The sequence below is a fragment of the Sorex fumeus genome, unplaced genomic scaffold (genome assembly GCF_029834395.1).
Source record: "Sorex fumeus unplaced genomic scaffold, SorFum_2.1 ptg000095l, whole genome shotgun sequence".
NCBI classification, from domain to species: domain Eukaryota; kingdom Metazoa; phylum Chordata; class Mammalia; order Eulipotyphla; family Soricidae; genus Sorex; species Sorex fumeus.
In genome coordinates, this window is record NW_026606152.1 from 4,112,873 (window position 1) to 4,127,011 (window position 14,139).

Below are 14,139 nucleotides of genomic sequence, written 5' to 3' on the forward strand. Positions count from 1 at the left end.
GCAGAGACCATTCACATAGAGGTTATCACATTCCTTCCCCGTGCCCCCTAGAGATTTCCAGGGGAGTATACCTTCACAGCAGATTTTCTACAGATTACCTCTTTTACTGGAGCCACATGATTTGTTGAGAAAGAACCTTGTGGGGGCCAATCCACACCAAAGGAAGGTCATTCTGATGAACAATAAATGCCAAACTTACCTTTCTTGACCCTCAAGCCCAGATCCTGAGCTTTCCTGTGGATCTCAGAGAAGTGATTAGGAATTAAAGCCTTGGGGGTCGATCGATTCTGACCCATGTTAAACAATCTTAATAAACAGAACTAGGAGAAAGATATTAAGACAATACACACACTGGGAACACACGCACAGATCACACTCCTACACTCGCTCGGACTGGTCCTCCACTTACACAGGTGCGCACCACACTCACCAGTCACACAGAGATTTCCGAATTTGCCCAAAGGGCATGTACGTGATTTTCACCTTCGAGGTTTCAGTTCTTCCAAGTCTTCTCCTGGCGCCAGGTTTTCCAGATCAAGTTACTAATTAGCAGTGCATAACTCGAATTCTGCAGCCAAAGAGAGGTCAATTTTCTCTTGCAAATACATTTTAGGGTTGTAAGGGGGAGGTCAGGAAGAAAAGGTAGGGAGGTGTGGGGGCCATTTGGGCTCTAGATATTGGGCAGCCTCCTGCTGGAGGTCTGCCTCATCTCTGGGGATAGGACAGAAGGGAAGTCATGGTGGGGAGAAAAGGGTGGCTCTGTGGGATTGTCCTTAAGAACTGGGTATAAATGAGGAACATTAGCCTCAGGAACAGGCATGGGGATAGTAACCAAGGGGCACTGGGATATGGGCTTCTTCACGGGAGAGGAGGCCCGAGAGGCTTTTCTCTCATAAGAAGGCCTCTGAATCTTTCACAGCATCCTCTACATCTGATTCAAAAATGCCCTACAATCCACAAGGCTCCGGGAAGCTCTCCTGGGCTGAGGGTCAGATAGAAATCATTCAGGCACTCCCAAGTTTTTTTTTTTGTTTTTTTTTTTACAGTCTCATTTAACATGACAAAGCTACTCTGTAGTGCTAGTGACTGGAACCCAGAGAGAGTCCTTAAGACCCACAACAAAGAGTTCCCTTTTGCTAAGCAATTTCCCAAGGTCCTAAGAAAGGAGGGTGGAGGGAGAGGGAAAGAGAAAGGCGGCGTTTTCAAATATGGGGACGTGGATGTGCTTAACTGACGAGTACCTAACGTTGCACAGTTTTTCTTCTTCGGGGGACGCGATTTTATTCTGGGAATCGCGGCTATGACCCCCTCATTCTGTCATGGGAGTCTTCTAGCTGTGAGCGCCCTAACGGCCTTTAAGTGCTCGACCCATGCCCGCAGGGAGGAAATGCCTGAAAAGGGAGACGGGGTAAGGAGCAGAGAAAGTGACTGAGAGAGTGAGAGGGAGAGAGATTCCACTAACCAGGCCACCAGAAACAAAATTGGGCTGATAGAGGGAGAGGGGATAGAGGGAGGCCGAGAGCCGGGGACTGTGGAGCAGAAGGACAGTAGCCCTTTAAGAAGGTCTCTAAGTTTTATTGCCAGTAGGAAAAGGCCTGGAGGATTTAAGACAGTCAGGGCCCCTACTTTTCTTATATACACATTCTCAAGAAGAAGAAAGAAATTGACAAGGTCCTTTTTCTTTACCTAGATTCCTTGGTGCTTAAGGGAGTTCTTTAAACCACGAACAAACAATTCCTTCTTGCTTAGTTCAGAGATACAGATACATGTGAATAGAAAATGAGAAATATAGGAAGGAGAGAAGGAGTAAGACAGGTGAAAGAAACAGAAGGCAGACAGGACATAAAGAGAGACAAGACAGGAGATGGGTCACTGGAAGGCTGTTCCCTGCGTGAATACCTGGGAGAAACAGACACAAGACACGGGGGAGGCCCAACAAAGGGGCCCACTCAGGTGCTTGCCTGGCCAATGGGAAACTTAGCCGTAGTGGATCAGCCAAAGGTGACTTGCGGCCGACGTCTAAGTCAGCACCACCATAGACCATATGTTTCCCGTGGAACCGCAGGCAGCCCAACCGGATTCCGTAGCCTTTTCGGGGACCTTAAGGGTGCCCAGCCGTGGAACCACAGACTCGAATCAGAAGCGAGGACGCCTCTGACCGCTCATTCACTCACACACACATTCCACAAAGGACACGACAAAGGGGCGCAGGGGGGCCTTATCCAACCCAGTGACTGTCTCATATACCTCATATGAGACTGAACACTCAATTCTCCCCTTATACCACCCCGTCAACCTCTATAACGAAGCAGGGGCTAATACCCACTCGACCTCGAACGAGATGGGTATTTTTGATTAGGCGCGCACTTACCTTTCCGTGCGTCCCGGTGGCCACCGCTTCCTGAAGGGGAGTTCGGAGGTCATCTCCCAGACACCGCCCCGCGTGGGCGCCAGTTGCGGGGGGCCCCGCCAGACCACTCTCCGGCCTGCGGAGGTGGCCCTAGGATCCGTAGGTGCTGGGAAGGACCGACTGAATGAACACGAGACACAAGAGACACAAGACACTTGGAGCTGAATGAGAGTGTGATGGGGATGATACTTGCCTGCATGGGGTCTCCCGAATACTGACAGGAGTGACCCCTGAGCACAGCCAGGAGTTGCCCCTGACCGAAGGGTGTGTCCCCAAAACCAACAGCTAAAGAGAAAAGATGGAACTTTCAAAGCAAGAGAAAGAGCAAAGTGCACATCTCTAGCGGCTGTCCTCTAAACCCTGTCTCGGGCGGTCAGCTGGCTCCTTACCCCAGCCCTGCCACTTCCTGCTCTTTTTCACAATGACCTTCAGAGGGCGCCACATTCCCGGGCACCCTCGACTTTGCTGCCAGCCAGTGGGGCACTTAGGACCAAAGGTGGGCTGCAACCTTGAATCTCAGAGGTTGAAAGGGAAGGGTGAGTCTCTGTTGCTGCTGAGTGCTGCAGCTGAGTCCTCTCAGCTCCCTGTCGGCTTAATTCCTGCACCTTTTCTGCTTGTGAGTAGGATCTGAAACAAGCCGTGAGATTTGCTGGGGTCCTGGCGGGAAGAAGGGGGAGGGCTGCATCTCCAGTGTCACTTATTCCTCTGAATCCAGAAGTGTGTCAGCTCCATCAGACAGAGTGTTTCCCAGGTAGGAGGGATTGGTCATCCAAACAGTGGCCTGCCTGAGGACAGTGGGAGAGAGTCGGAGACCGAACGACCCTGGACAGAACCTCCTGTAGGACCTCTGACCCTGTGTGTCCCAACCCTCCCTAACCACAGCAAAGGACTGTAGAGGAGAGCCCAGTACATCTTAGTCATGTACCCCTGGGTGTGGTCTTGATGACCACTATAATGCTCACAACGACCACCCAACATAGTCCCATCCTCCTACATCCATCCACCCACCCACCCACCCATCCATCCATCCACCCACCCATTTACCCACTCACCCATCTACCCATCCACCCACCCACCCACCCACCCACCCATCCATCCACCCATTCATCCATCCACCCATCCTCCCACCTATCCATCCATCCATCCATCCACCCATCCATCCATCTATCCACCCATCCGTCCATCCTCTTTCCTCCACCCATCCACCCACCCATCCATTCACTCATCCACCCACCCATCCATCCACCCACCCAACCACTCACCCATCCACCCACCCACCCATCCACCCACCCATATATACACCCATTCACCCACCCACCCAACCTTCCCACCCACCCATCCATCCATCCACCCACCCACCCGTTCATCCATCCATCCATCTATCCTCCCATCCGTCCATCCTCTTTCCTGCACCCATCCATCCAGGTGTGGATCATTATTACTTTCACCATCCAATACTCAATGTAGCTAAGTGTCCACCTCTGGTTCTGCAATGATGCTGTGTGCAGTGGATAAGAGGAGATGCAGGGACAGAGGACACACAGCATGCATGGAGTTCAGACAAGGTACATCACAGGCCTGAAGTTGGCAGATGTTTGAGTAGAAGTTTCCAGAAAGTGGAGCAGGAGAACCAGAATGGTACAGGCAGAGGAACACCTCCAGACTGTGAAGAGGTCTTGGGGAAGATGCTTTGGGGAGGAGCGCCAAGGTTGGGAGCAGAGGTCAGGGCCCAGGGGCAGGGGGCAGTGAGCCGGCTGTCTCTCAGACAGTCCCTCCATGGAAGGCTGAGCTCTCTCTGTCCCCTCTGTGCCATGGGTCAGTCTTGGCTCCTGCTGCAGGACCACATGGGCTGAAGTGTTGCTGGGAGCTGCCACTAGAGCCGTTAGCTGGGTGGACAGGCTGTGACAAGGGCTGTTTGAGTGTCCTGGGTGAGGTTGCTGCCAGCCGGTGTGCTGGTCAGCCTCACATGGACACCACCTGCCCCTTCCGCTGTACCCCTGGGCTCGTGCACGAGCCTCCCTGCCGGGAAGGGCCAGGGCTGTCTGCCCCTGCTCCGACCGGCTGGAACCAGGCCTGCGGGCTGGCCTCTGCCCCTCCTGCTGGTGGCCTGTCTCCTCTCTCCTGCCTCCCCTCCTTTCTCGGGATGGGGGCTGTGCGCTGTGGGGGGAACAGGTGTGTGGGTGTCTCACTGCGAGGGCCTTTCCTGGAAGCTCCTGGCAGAGCTTGAGTCACTGGGCCCGCCGAGCCCCAGGGCAGAAGCTGCACAGCTGCTGTGAGCTGTGGGCAGGGCCCCGCATCTCTGGGCCTGACAGCAGCTGTCCCTCTGTCCCTGTGGACACCAGCAACCGGTCCTGAAGGACTGTGGCAGTGACTGTGGGGACGGCCGCAGGTGAACCTGTTTTAGGTGCCCGCGAGCAGCTGATGGTGCCTTAGCCCAGGATGCAGGAAACTGAAGGAAGGGCGAGGGCCGATCTCTGCTCCCACACACGCCCCTGGCTGGGGGGTGGCACCGTGCCCTTCCCCTCAGAGCCCTGATTCCAGGCCTGGCCCTGGCACTGGGGCCGCTTCCCTCTCGCGGCTGCCTGGCTGCCGTCCGTGACGCCGCCTCACAGCAGGACGAAGCCTGGGCGACCCTGTCCATCCGGCTCCATGAGCTCCGAGCCTCCCAGTGGGGTCTCCTAGCAGGCAGGGAGCCGGGGACCGTGCACGGGGCAAAGCCAGCTGGAGGGGGCCGTGGGCTGCTGTGGGGTACGCGGGGAGCACCCAGTCTGGGAGCATGAGGCCCTGGGGTAGGTCGTGGTGCTGGGGGAGCCCAGGGGTTTGCATCCAGACTGGCGTGAGTCGAGTGCTGCGGCCCCTGCGGAGGCCCAGACTCAGTGTCCATGACTGCGCCCCATAAACCCAGAGGCACCCTGTGTGCTAGGCTTGCCTGTTCCTGCCCGGTCATCTGGAGCAGCCGCCCCCACAGCTTTCATGTGGCACAGTGATGCGGGGCAGGAGACACTGGCCAGGTGGCCGCTGGACGGTGTCCCCTGAGCTCCTCTGACAGTTTCGGCTGCAGGGTGAGGGGCGGGTGGTGAGAGTCTGGCTCCCTGGAGAGATGACAAGCGTTTGGCTCCGGCTTCTCGCTGGCATCAGTGCCCGAGGATGCTGGGCGTGCCAGGACAGCTGGACGGGACCTGGAAGCCTCCGGAAGGGGCGAGCAAGGAGACATGAAGCCAGCGGGGTGGCAAAGCTTTGGGGATGGGCAGTTCGTGGCCCCGGGCGAGTACCCACAAGGCCCGACTAATGGAGAGGGAGGGAGGCTGCGCGCGCCCATGCCCCAGGAACAGCCGGCCGTTCCTGCCGCCCCGGCAGCTTTCATGTGGGGCAGGGGCGTGGTGGCACCCGCCGGACCCCCGGCGGGGGCTGGCGATGTCGGGGGCTCCTGCCCCCAGCCTCTCTGCACCTACGTGGCCCCTGCTTCCTGCTGACCACGGGTGGCTACGCAGGGTGGGCTGGACCGAGCGGGAGTGGCCTCCACACGCGGCCACCCAGGCTTCTCCCTAGGACACTGTCCCTCTGCTGACCGCCCCCCCCAGAAAGGCCCCCTGGAGGCCTCAGACATGGCCCCACCTCCCCCAGCCCCTCCCACCCAGGAAGGCCAAGAGGGTGGTGACCCCCAGGGAGGAGGACAGTGGCCGCAGGCTGAGGGGGGACAGCGAGAGGCCGGCCGCTGGCCCTCAGGCGGGGCTCCCGGAACACAGGTCCCTGCTCTCGGGGTCTCAGGGACGGTCCCACACCCCCACCCAACAGTCTCCCCGGGGCCAGACCCCTGGGCAGAGACGATGGTGGAGCTGCTCTGGGACCCACCGCCCTCCCCACACTGCCCCACGCAGCTGCCCCGCCGAGGCGGGAGGCGGTGACCGTGCGAGGTCCCCAAGGTGGGACTTCTCCTTCTGGAGGGTCCCCAGTTGTGCTCCTGCCCGGCTGCCGGGGCTGGGCCCAGTCAAGCATCTTTGCGGAAGCCCCTGCCCCCAAACTGATCCAAGTCCCCATGACAGCTGTGAGGGGCCGCTGTGGGGCGGGGGTCCCGGAAGGGGCTGGGGGGCGCTGGGCCGAGAGCTGGGAGTTCTCATCCTTTGGGCCCAAGACCTCAGCCCAAGTGTGACGAGCGGAGGGCATGACAGGAGAGAGAAGCTTCTGGAAGCACAGGGAGGTGTGTGGGGGCGCAGGGGGACTGGGCAGCGGCCCGTGGTCTTCTGCTGGATGCCTCTGAGTCAGGGGCGCAGGAAGCTGCAGAGCGGGGAGGGCCTGTGGGCGGGAGCCGAGACTGCCCGAGGCCCTGGCTGCCCTTCCGGCTTTGCCCCCGGCAAGGCCAGGCGGTGACCATGGGTGCGGGACCTGGGCTCGGCACAGAACCCGCCATGGGCCAGCTGCTCCTGCTGCTGCTGCTCCTGCTGCCGCTGCCGGGCCTGGAGGCCAAGAGGAAGGAGGCCATCTGGGTCTTCGTGGTGCCGCACAGCCACATGGACGTGGCCTGGGGCCAGGTGGGTCTGGCGGGCACTGCTCAGGTGCGGCAGCGCTCATATGTCCGGGTGACAGAGGGAGTCTCATGTGGGCATATCAGCCTGAGGGCCAGCTGGGGCAGGTTCCAGCGCAGACACAAGATGTGTGCCTCAGTTTCCCATCTGTGCTGAGGCGGTGAGAGGCAGCAGAGGTCATTGGTTGACCACAGAGATCTGGGCAAGCAAGGTCATTGTGCAGACCTGGGTGCCCCGAGCAGGTCATGGGCCCCTCCTGCCCACAGTCCCCTCTGCAGGGCAGCCCCAGCCTGGGCACCTTTGTAGCCTTTGGACCTGGTCTGCGGGACCCAGCCCTGTGGCCTGCCCATGTTTGCACTAACGACACCCTAAGGGGCCTCCCCGCCCTCCTGACCCGATACCTACTGTTGTCTGTGCTTAGGCTTTCCCCACGGGGTGAGGCAACGCGGTCAGCCCGTCTTCAGGAGCGTCTTGGTGGCATGGCAGGTGCTCCATGGATGTGTAGGCGAGTGTGTGTGCATGTGTGTGTGAATGTGTGAGTGTGTACATGACTGTGAATGTGTGTGGAGAGTGTGTACATGAGTGGGTGAGTGTGAGTGTGTGTGTGTAGGTGACTGAACATGGTGTGTGAATGTGTGTGTAAGAGTGTGTGCATGAGTGAGTGTGTGTGAGTGTGCATGAATATGTGAAAGTGTGTGAGTGTGGGCATATGAGTACTTGTGAATGTGTGTGTATGAGTGTGGGTGAGTGTGTGCGCGAGTGTGTGAATGTGTGTGCATGCACGAGTCAGTGTGTGTGTGAGTGAGTGGAATGAGTGGAGTGAGGGAGGGAGGGAGGAGGACGGTGGAGGGGATGGGAGGAGGGTGAGTGACACATAGGCGGAGACCTTCAGACTCTGGGTCAGCCTAAGATATTGGTGCAAGGGCCTGGGCTTCCTCATGGACCCAGCCTGGGGGCAAGTGAGGCCCCCGCAGGGCCCAGACACTGGGCAGCGGCCCTCAGCTGAGGGCTCCACACCTTGCCTCTCACTTCATCCTCCAGTTGTTTTGGGGGGAGGTCACAGACCCCAGGTCCTCGTGTGCGGCTGGTTGTTAGGCCACTTCCTTGCATCCTCGGTCTTACAGCCTTGCCCCATCTATGGAGGTCTTTGTCAGATTCCCTGTACCCGCATGGTATTTGCTCAATTTTCTCGGCTCTATTCTTTTCTCGATGAATTTGTCAGGGAGCACTGCTCGCCTGCACCGTCAGCTGGGGCCTGGTGTGCTGAGTGCCCTCGGGTGTCGGTGAGATGAGCAGTGGGGTCCTGCTCGCGGTGGCCTTGCTGGGCTAATGTGGCTGGGCCCTCCTCCAGGAGAACATGCTCACATACGCGTCCAACGTCTACACATCTGTGGTGGGGGCACTGATGCAGTCCAAGAAGCGCAGGTTCATCATCGTGGAGCAGGCGTATTTCCGGATGTGGTGGGACGGAGTTGCCTCAAAACAGCAGAAACGTCAGGTACCACTGGGGGCCTCGGAGGAGAAGCGGCTGAATGCAGGCCAGGGGGAATGGTGACACTAGCCCCTGTCTCCGTACACATTTGTCATCAGGCAGAATGAACAGTGGTCCCAGACCATGGTCCCTGTGGACAGAACTCCTATCTGCTCCTTGCTGAACACCCAGTTCCTTCCCAGGGCCGACGTGTAGTAGGTGCTGATTTAAACACTTCCAAGTGGCTGATCAACTGATGCTTATTGAGGAAAGAAACTGAAAACAACCCACCTTTAGAAAGCATTCGAACACTCAACCAATGAAAGGGGGCTGACACTCTTTGGAATTTGCTTATAAGTTCTCATTTATAAGTCTTTTATTACATAAGGACGTATTGTGACAAAGTGGACCGGGGTTCATCGTATTTACCTATAAGATAATTGTAAAACACACTCCAAATAAAGCATGGTCTACAGGTCCAGTGTGATCATACTTACACGTGAGAAAAGAGAACAAGGGAACCTTCTTGCTAAAGGCCACGGAGAGAATGAAATCCTACAGAGAAAAGGAGCACGGCATGGGTCAAGTTAAAACAGAGCCGATGCACCCAAAGTGCACTGCATTATTGATTGTTAAGTTCCCATAATTAAAATGAGGCTAATCACTTTGATGACTGTCAAGAAACAAAATACATGCTTGTTTTTGTGCATGTAGAAATGATATAATTGATTATGCTTTGATATGGAAATGGATGAAAGAAAATGGGTGAGTGCTAAATCAGGTGGCTAGTTTTATAGCAATGATGGAACCTGTAGAAAACCTCTGAATACTGTTTTTGGAGTCTCTCTCACTGTGACATCATGTCAAAGGACGTGCGTGTGTGTGTGTGTAGAGGAAGCACCAGCCCGGACAGGGTGCTGCAAGCCGGTGGGACAGTGTGGGGGCCAGGATAAACCACTCCTGCATTTTCGGGGTGAACAGTGTGAGGGTTGGAGGGAAGTAGCCCAGAGATGAGGCAATGTGTCCCAGCTCTGACCAACCTTGGGGTTGTCACTGGCTTTTTCTGTGTCTGCGCTATGCCAAGGTTCGTCGGCTCCTGAACCGGGGACGCCTGGAGTTTGTCACAGGAGGCCAGGTGATGCATGACGAGGCAGTGACACACATGGATGACCAGATCCTACAGCTCACAGGTGGGTTCGTCCAGTCTCAGCCGAGTCCTCGGGCCTGCCGCGGGGCTGGGATAGAGGAACCTGGATTGAGACAGTGGTTTTCTGGTGCGGTCTTCACAGTTCTCAGGGTTACACATGGGCCTGTGCTTTATTTATTTATTTATTTATTTTTATTTATTTAATATTAATGAATCACCGTGACAGACTCACAAACTTTTGTGTTTACATTTCTGTAAACACTTCATATAATGATCGAGTACCCATTCCTCAACCAGTGCCCATTCCGCCCCCCCTCCACCTCTGTGGCAGGTGGATTCCCTATTTACTCTCTCTCTCCTTTAGGGTATTATGGTCTGCAATGTGGGCATTAAGTGGCCATCCTGTTCAGTCTTTAGTCTGCTCTCAGTACACATCTCGCTTCCCTAGCAGGTCTTCCAAGCATCCTTTACTTGGTGTTCCCTTCTCTATCTGAACTGCCTTTTCCCCCAGCATGTGAGGCTGGTTTCCAGGCCATGGAGCAATCCTACAGGCACATGCTTTAGGCTCTTGAGGCCCCTAACCCCATGAAGGGACACACTGAAAAGGGGTGAGCCTCACATTATCTCAACCCTTCCAAACCACAGCTGATGTATGTCTCCAGGTGGCCAGTGCATTTTACGGGGATAAGTAAAATACTTTGTAGTATGTTGTTCCCTAAAATGATGGATAGATTCTACCCTCACCAACTCTACCATTACCATCACCACCATGATGTCACCACTGTCCCTGCTGTTAGCTACTCAGGGGCCACCACCTCCATCCCCTGCAGTGCCCTGGGGATGGCCCTGCCATACCCTACCAGGGACTCACCACTGCTAACATTGTCCCGACATCGGGATGCTGTTCTGGTGTCCACTATCAACATGACTATTCCCTGTGGCAGTGGCCTCAGTCCCAATCCCTCCACCATTACCTCCACAGTCGCAGCACACGATCACCATTGTCAGCACCAAGAGGTGCCACTGCGACCACCCACACGACATATCACCCCCTCTATCACTACCCCCGCTTCATTCCTCTCCCGCCTGCATCATCACCATCCTCTCTGCCGGACTCTTGGCTCACGGCCACCTGCCCCCGTTCGCACTGATGTTGGCTGACGGGCCCCTCCGCGTTTGAGACTGCGGGCAGGGTTCTGGAGAACACCCCAGACCAACCCTAAGGCTTCCTTCTCCAGCAGTGTCAGAATCAACCCCAACTGCTGGCCGTAAAGAATTTCTTTTTATCTATTTTTTTTTAATGTAGGAGTACTGCTATTCATTCAGCCATTGATTAGGCTGATTGAATTTTGCATGAAATCCATCTTACTTCCCCCCCCCCCATTTTTTATAATTTTATTTATTGAATCACTGTGAGAGCAGTTGCAAAGCTTTCGGGTTTAAGTTTCAGTCATACAATGAAACACCCATACCTTCACCAGTGCCCATTCTCCACCACCAAAAATCCCAGTATACCCCCATCCCACACCCTCCCCCTACCTGTGGGGCAGATGATTTCCAAATCACTCTCTCTATACTTTGATCACATTTAACATTTTGACACCACACCCACAATTATTATTTGGGATTTTGGCCGTAAAGAATTTCTAATGGAAGAAAAACTGTTGAAACCATGGGCCGGAGGTAGAAACTCATCTGCCCGTGGGTTCGAAGAGAAAGAGAGAGACAGACTGAACAGGTTGACCCGAGAAATAGAAATATTAGGGCCGGAGGGATGGGTGGGGCGAAGGCACGGGTCATGCGTGCAGCTGGGTTGCATCCTGGCACCCAATAGTCCTCTGGGCGCCCCCGCAGAGATCCCTGAGTGTGGAGACAGGAGGAAGCCCTGAGCACCCCTGGCTGTGGCCGACAAACAAAATGAATGGCTTCTGCCAGGCTGGCTTCCTGCCTGTCCCCCTGTGCCACAGCTCGCCACGTGGCCGTGAGGGTTTGGTGAGTGCGCTCCTCACCGCGGGAGCCCTGGGTGTGTGCTCTCTCGCAGAAGGACACGCGTTTCTCTATGAGGCGCTCGGCGTCCGGCCACAGTTTTCCTGGCAGGTCGACTCGTTCGGCGCCTCTGCCACGACCCCCACCCTCTTCTCCCTGGCGGGCTTCCAGGCCCATGTCATCTCCCGCATCGACTATGACCTGAAGGAGAACATGCAGAAGACCAAGGTGTGTGGAGCCCGCTGTGGCTGCCCACCCATTTCCGTGCCCCTTCGCAGGCTGGGCCTGCTCCCCGCACTGGGGCCAGCCCGTGGTGCCCCCTGCCCTTGCTGCGTGGCCCCTTCCTCCCAGAGCCGCGGCTTTCAGCCTCCCACCATTCCATTTCACCCCGGGCTCTGTGTGAACCCTGCCGGTTCGCCAAGGACTGGAGGCCACACTCGGGGGGCTGAACGGTGACAGGCACGGGGTGCTCTGAGAGCGGCCTCTGTCTCCGCACACGGGCCCAGGGGGAGGTGCAGAGTTGACTCAGAGCATCCCCAGGCGGGAGTTGCTCAGGGTATCAGGTGGATCCAGGCCCGGCAAGGCCCTTCCCCGGGAGGTGCGCAGTCAGGCTCCCGGGGAGGCGGGGACAAGTCCTGCCACCTCCTGTAACTGGAGGGCTCAGGAGGAACCTGAGATCGGAGGCGTTGGCGGGAGCCCCCAAACCTGTGAGGGACCCAGTGAGGACAGACCGGCCAGCTGTGACCCCGCTCTGCGCCCCGGTCCTGCCCTCAGAGCTTGCAGTTCGTGTGGCGAGGGTCCCGCTCCCTGGAGCTGCAGAAGCAGGAGATCTTCACGCACATCCTGGACCAGTTCAGCTACTGCCCGTGAGTCCTCTGGCTTGTTCTTGCTCTCTCCCTGCCGCCTCACACGTGACCTCCCAGTGACCCCTCGGGGACACTCCCTTGGCTCCCCCAGTGACAGAAAGAGAAGCACCGCCTCCCCCCCCCCCCCCCCCCCCCCCGCCGCGGTCCTGCAGCTAGCAAAGTGTGCGCAGCTGCACTTCACCTGGGCAGTCAGATTAGAGCTCCCACGGCCGAGACCTCGGAGGCGGCGACCCTGAGCTCAGACCCTGGTTCCTTTCGTGCCGTGAGTCAGGTTCGGTGGCAAGGCCCGTGAGGGGGAACGCCCTGTGAGAGGCAGCAGCCATCGGCAGTGCCACCGTATCTGAAGTCCCTTCCTCTCCTCTCTGCCACCGTTAGCTGGTTTCGCTGCAGCGCTGCTAAGTTTGAAGCATCTCCAATACCTCCCGGTCACCCCTGTATCTCATGACATGGGAGGAGAAGGAATACTTGCCCAAAGAGACTGAAGCTGAAGTAAGGCAGCAGAACTCAATGCGCTTGGTCAAGCACTGGAACTAGGGACCGTGCAGGGGAGAAAGGAGCCAAGTGAAAGTCCACAAATGGAGAATGACTCTGTGGAAGACAGAAATAAGGTGGAACAAAATGAAATGTTCTGAGAACAATCTCATCCCCTTAGACTGATGGCATCGTAGCAGGTATTTCACAGGACGTAGAGCTGAGAAGGAGTCCAACGCCCCTCTCAGGAGAGCATGGCTGAACCCCCCGAATCTGGGGGAGAAAGTGAATATATCAAACTATGAGGCTAACAGAATACCAAATTATCTAAATGTAGAGAGACCTGCAGCACTATAGTGTAGTAAAATGCGAACAGTCAATAGCCATGGAGAATTAAGGTGCTTGAGGAATAAAAACATGGACAGTAGAAAGTTGCCCCAGAAGGCTCTCATCAGATCTCCACAGGCCAAGGGAAATGGAGTGACAGTTTTCAAGCATGGAAAGATGAAAAACTGATGTCCAGTTACCCCACATCCAACAATGCTCTCCTGCGATATAACGGACAAAGTTGAACAAAGAAAGGCTGAGGGAACACTGGCTAGAATCAGAGGATAGCACTGTACCACTGTCCTCCCATTGTTCATCATTTTTTCTTGAGTGAGTTCCAGTAATGTCTCCATTGTGAGACTTGTTGTTACTGTTTTTGGCATATTGAATACGTCACGGGTAGCTTGCCAGCCTTTGCCATGCAGGCGGAATACTCTTGGTAGCTTGCTGGACTCTCCTGGGGGGGGGGGGGGAGGAATTGAACCCAGGTCGGCCGCGTGCAAGGCAAACGCCCTACCCGCTATGCTATTGCTCCGAGCCCATCAGAAAATAAATCACCCACGTTTCAATAGACAAAAAAGAAAACCAGAATGTCTCCAATCTGTCTCAGAAATGGGAACGGTGGCTAATGTATTCACTGTGGGTGGACAGGAAGGAAGCACGATCTCTCCAGTCTCTGCAGTTTCCTGTATCTCGTAGCGTCAAAAGGGATGATAGAACTTACAACTATGACAGTGGCTAACAGGAAGGACATAACCTATAAAGGCAAATGAGGATATCAGCAGAGAAAGATTAGCAGAGCAGAAAGAAATTCTATAGAAAGTAAATAGTAATGAGAAAATACCCCTCCCCCTAACAAAAAAGAAACCAAAACATGAGTAGAGACAGAAAAAAGTATCAAAGTCCACCAAAATATCAGACACAGAAAAAGCATCAAA

General features: G+C 55.8%; 1 protein-coding gene across 1 annotated transcript in view; it reads left to right on the forward strand.

Annotated features, from left to right (window-relative positions):
- Positions 1-6,816: 6,816 nt before the first annotated feature.
- Positions 6,817-14,139, forward strand: part of MAN2B2 (mannosidase alpha class 2B member 2) — a 40,487-nt gene continuing 33,164 nt past the window's right edge. Inside the window, exons 1-5 of the mRNA XM_056132698.1 lie at positions 6,817-6,939; positions 8,285-8,431; positions 9,489-9,594; positions 11,593-11,765; positions 12,312-12,403. Of these exons, the coding sequence (XP_055988673.1) occupies positions 6,817-6,939; positions 8,285-8,431; positions 9,489-9,594; positions 11,593-11,765; positions 12,312-12,403 (641 nt within the window). The remainder of the gene's footprint in view (positions 6,940-8,284; positions 8,432-9,488; positions 9,595-11,592; positions 11,766-12,311; positions 12,404-14,139) is intronic.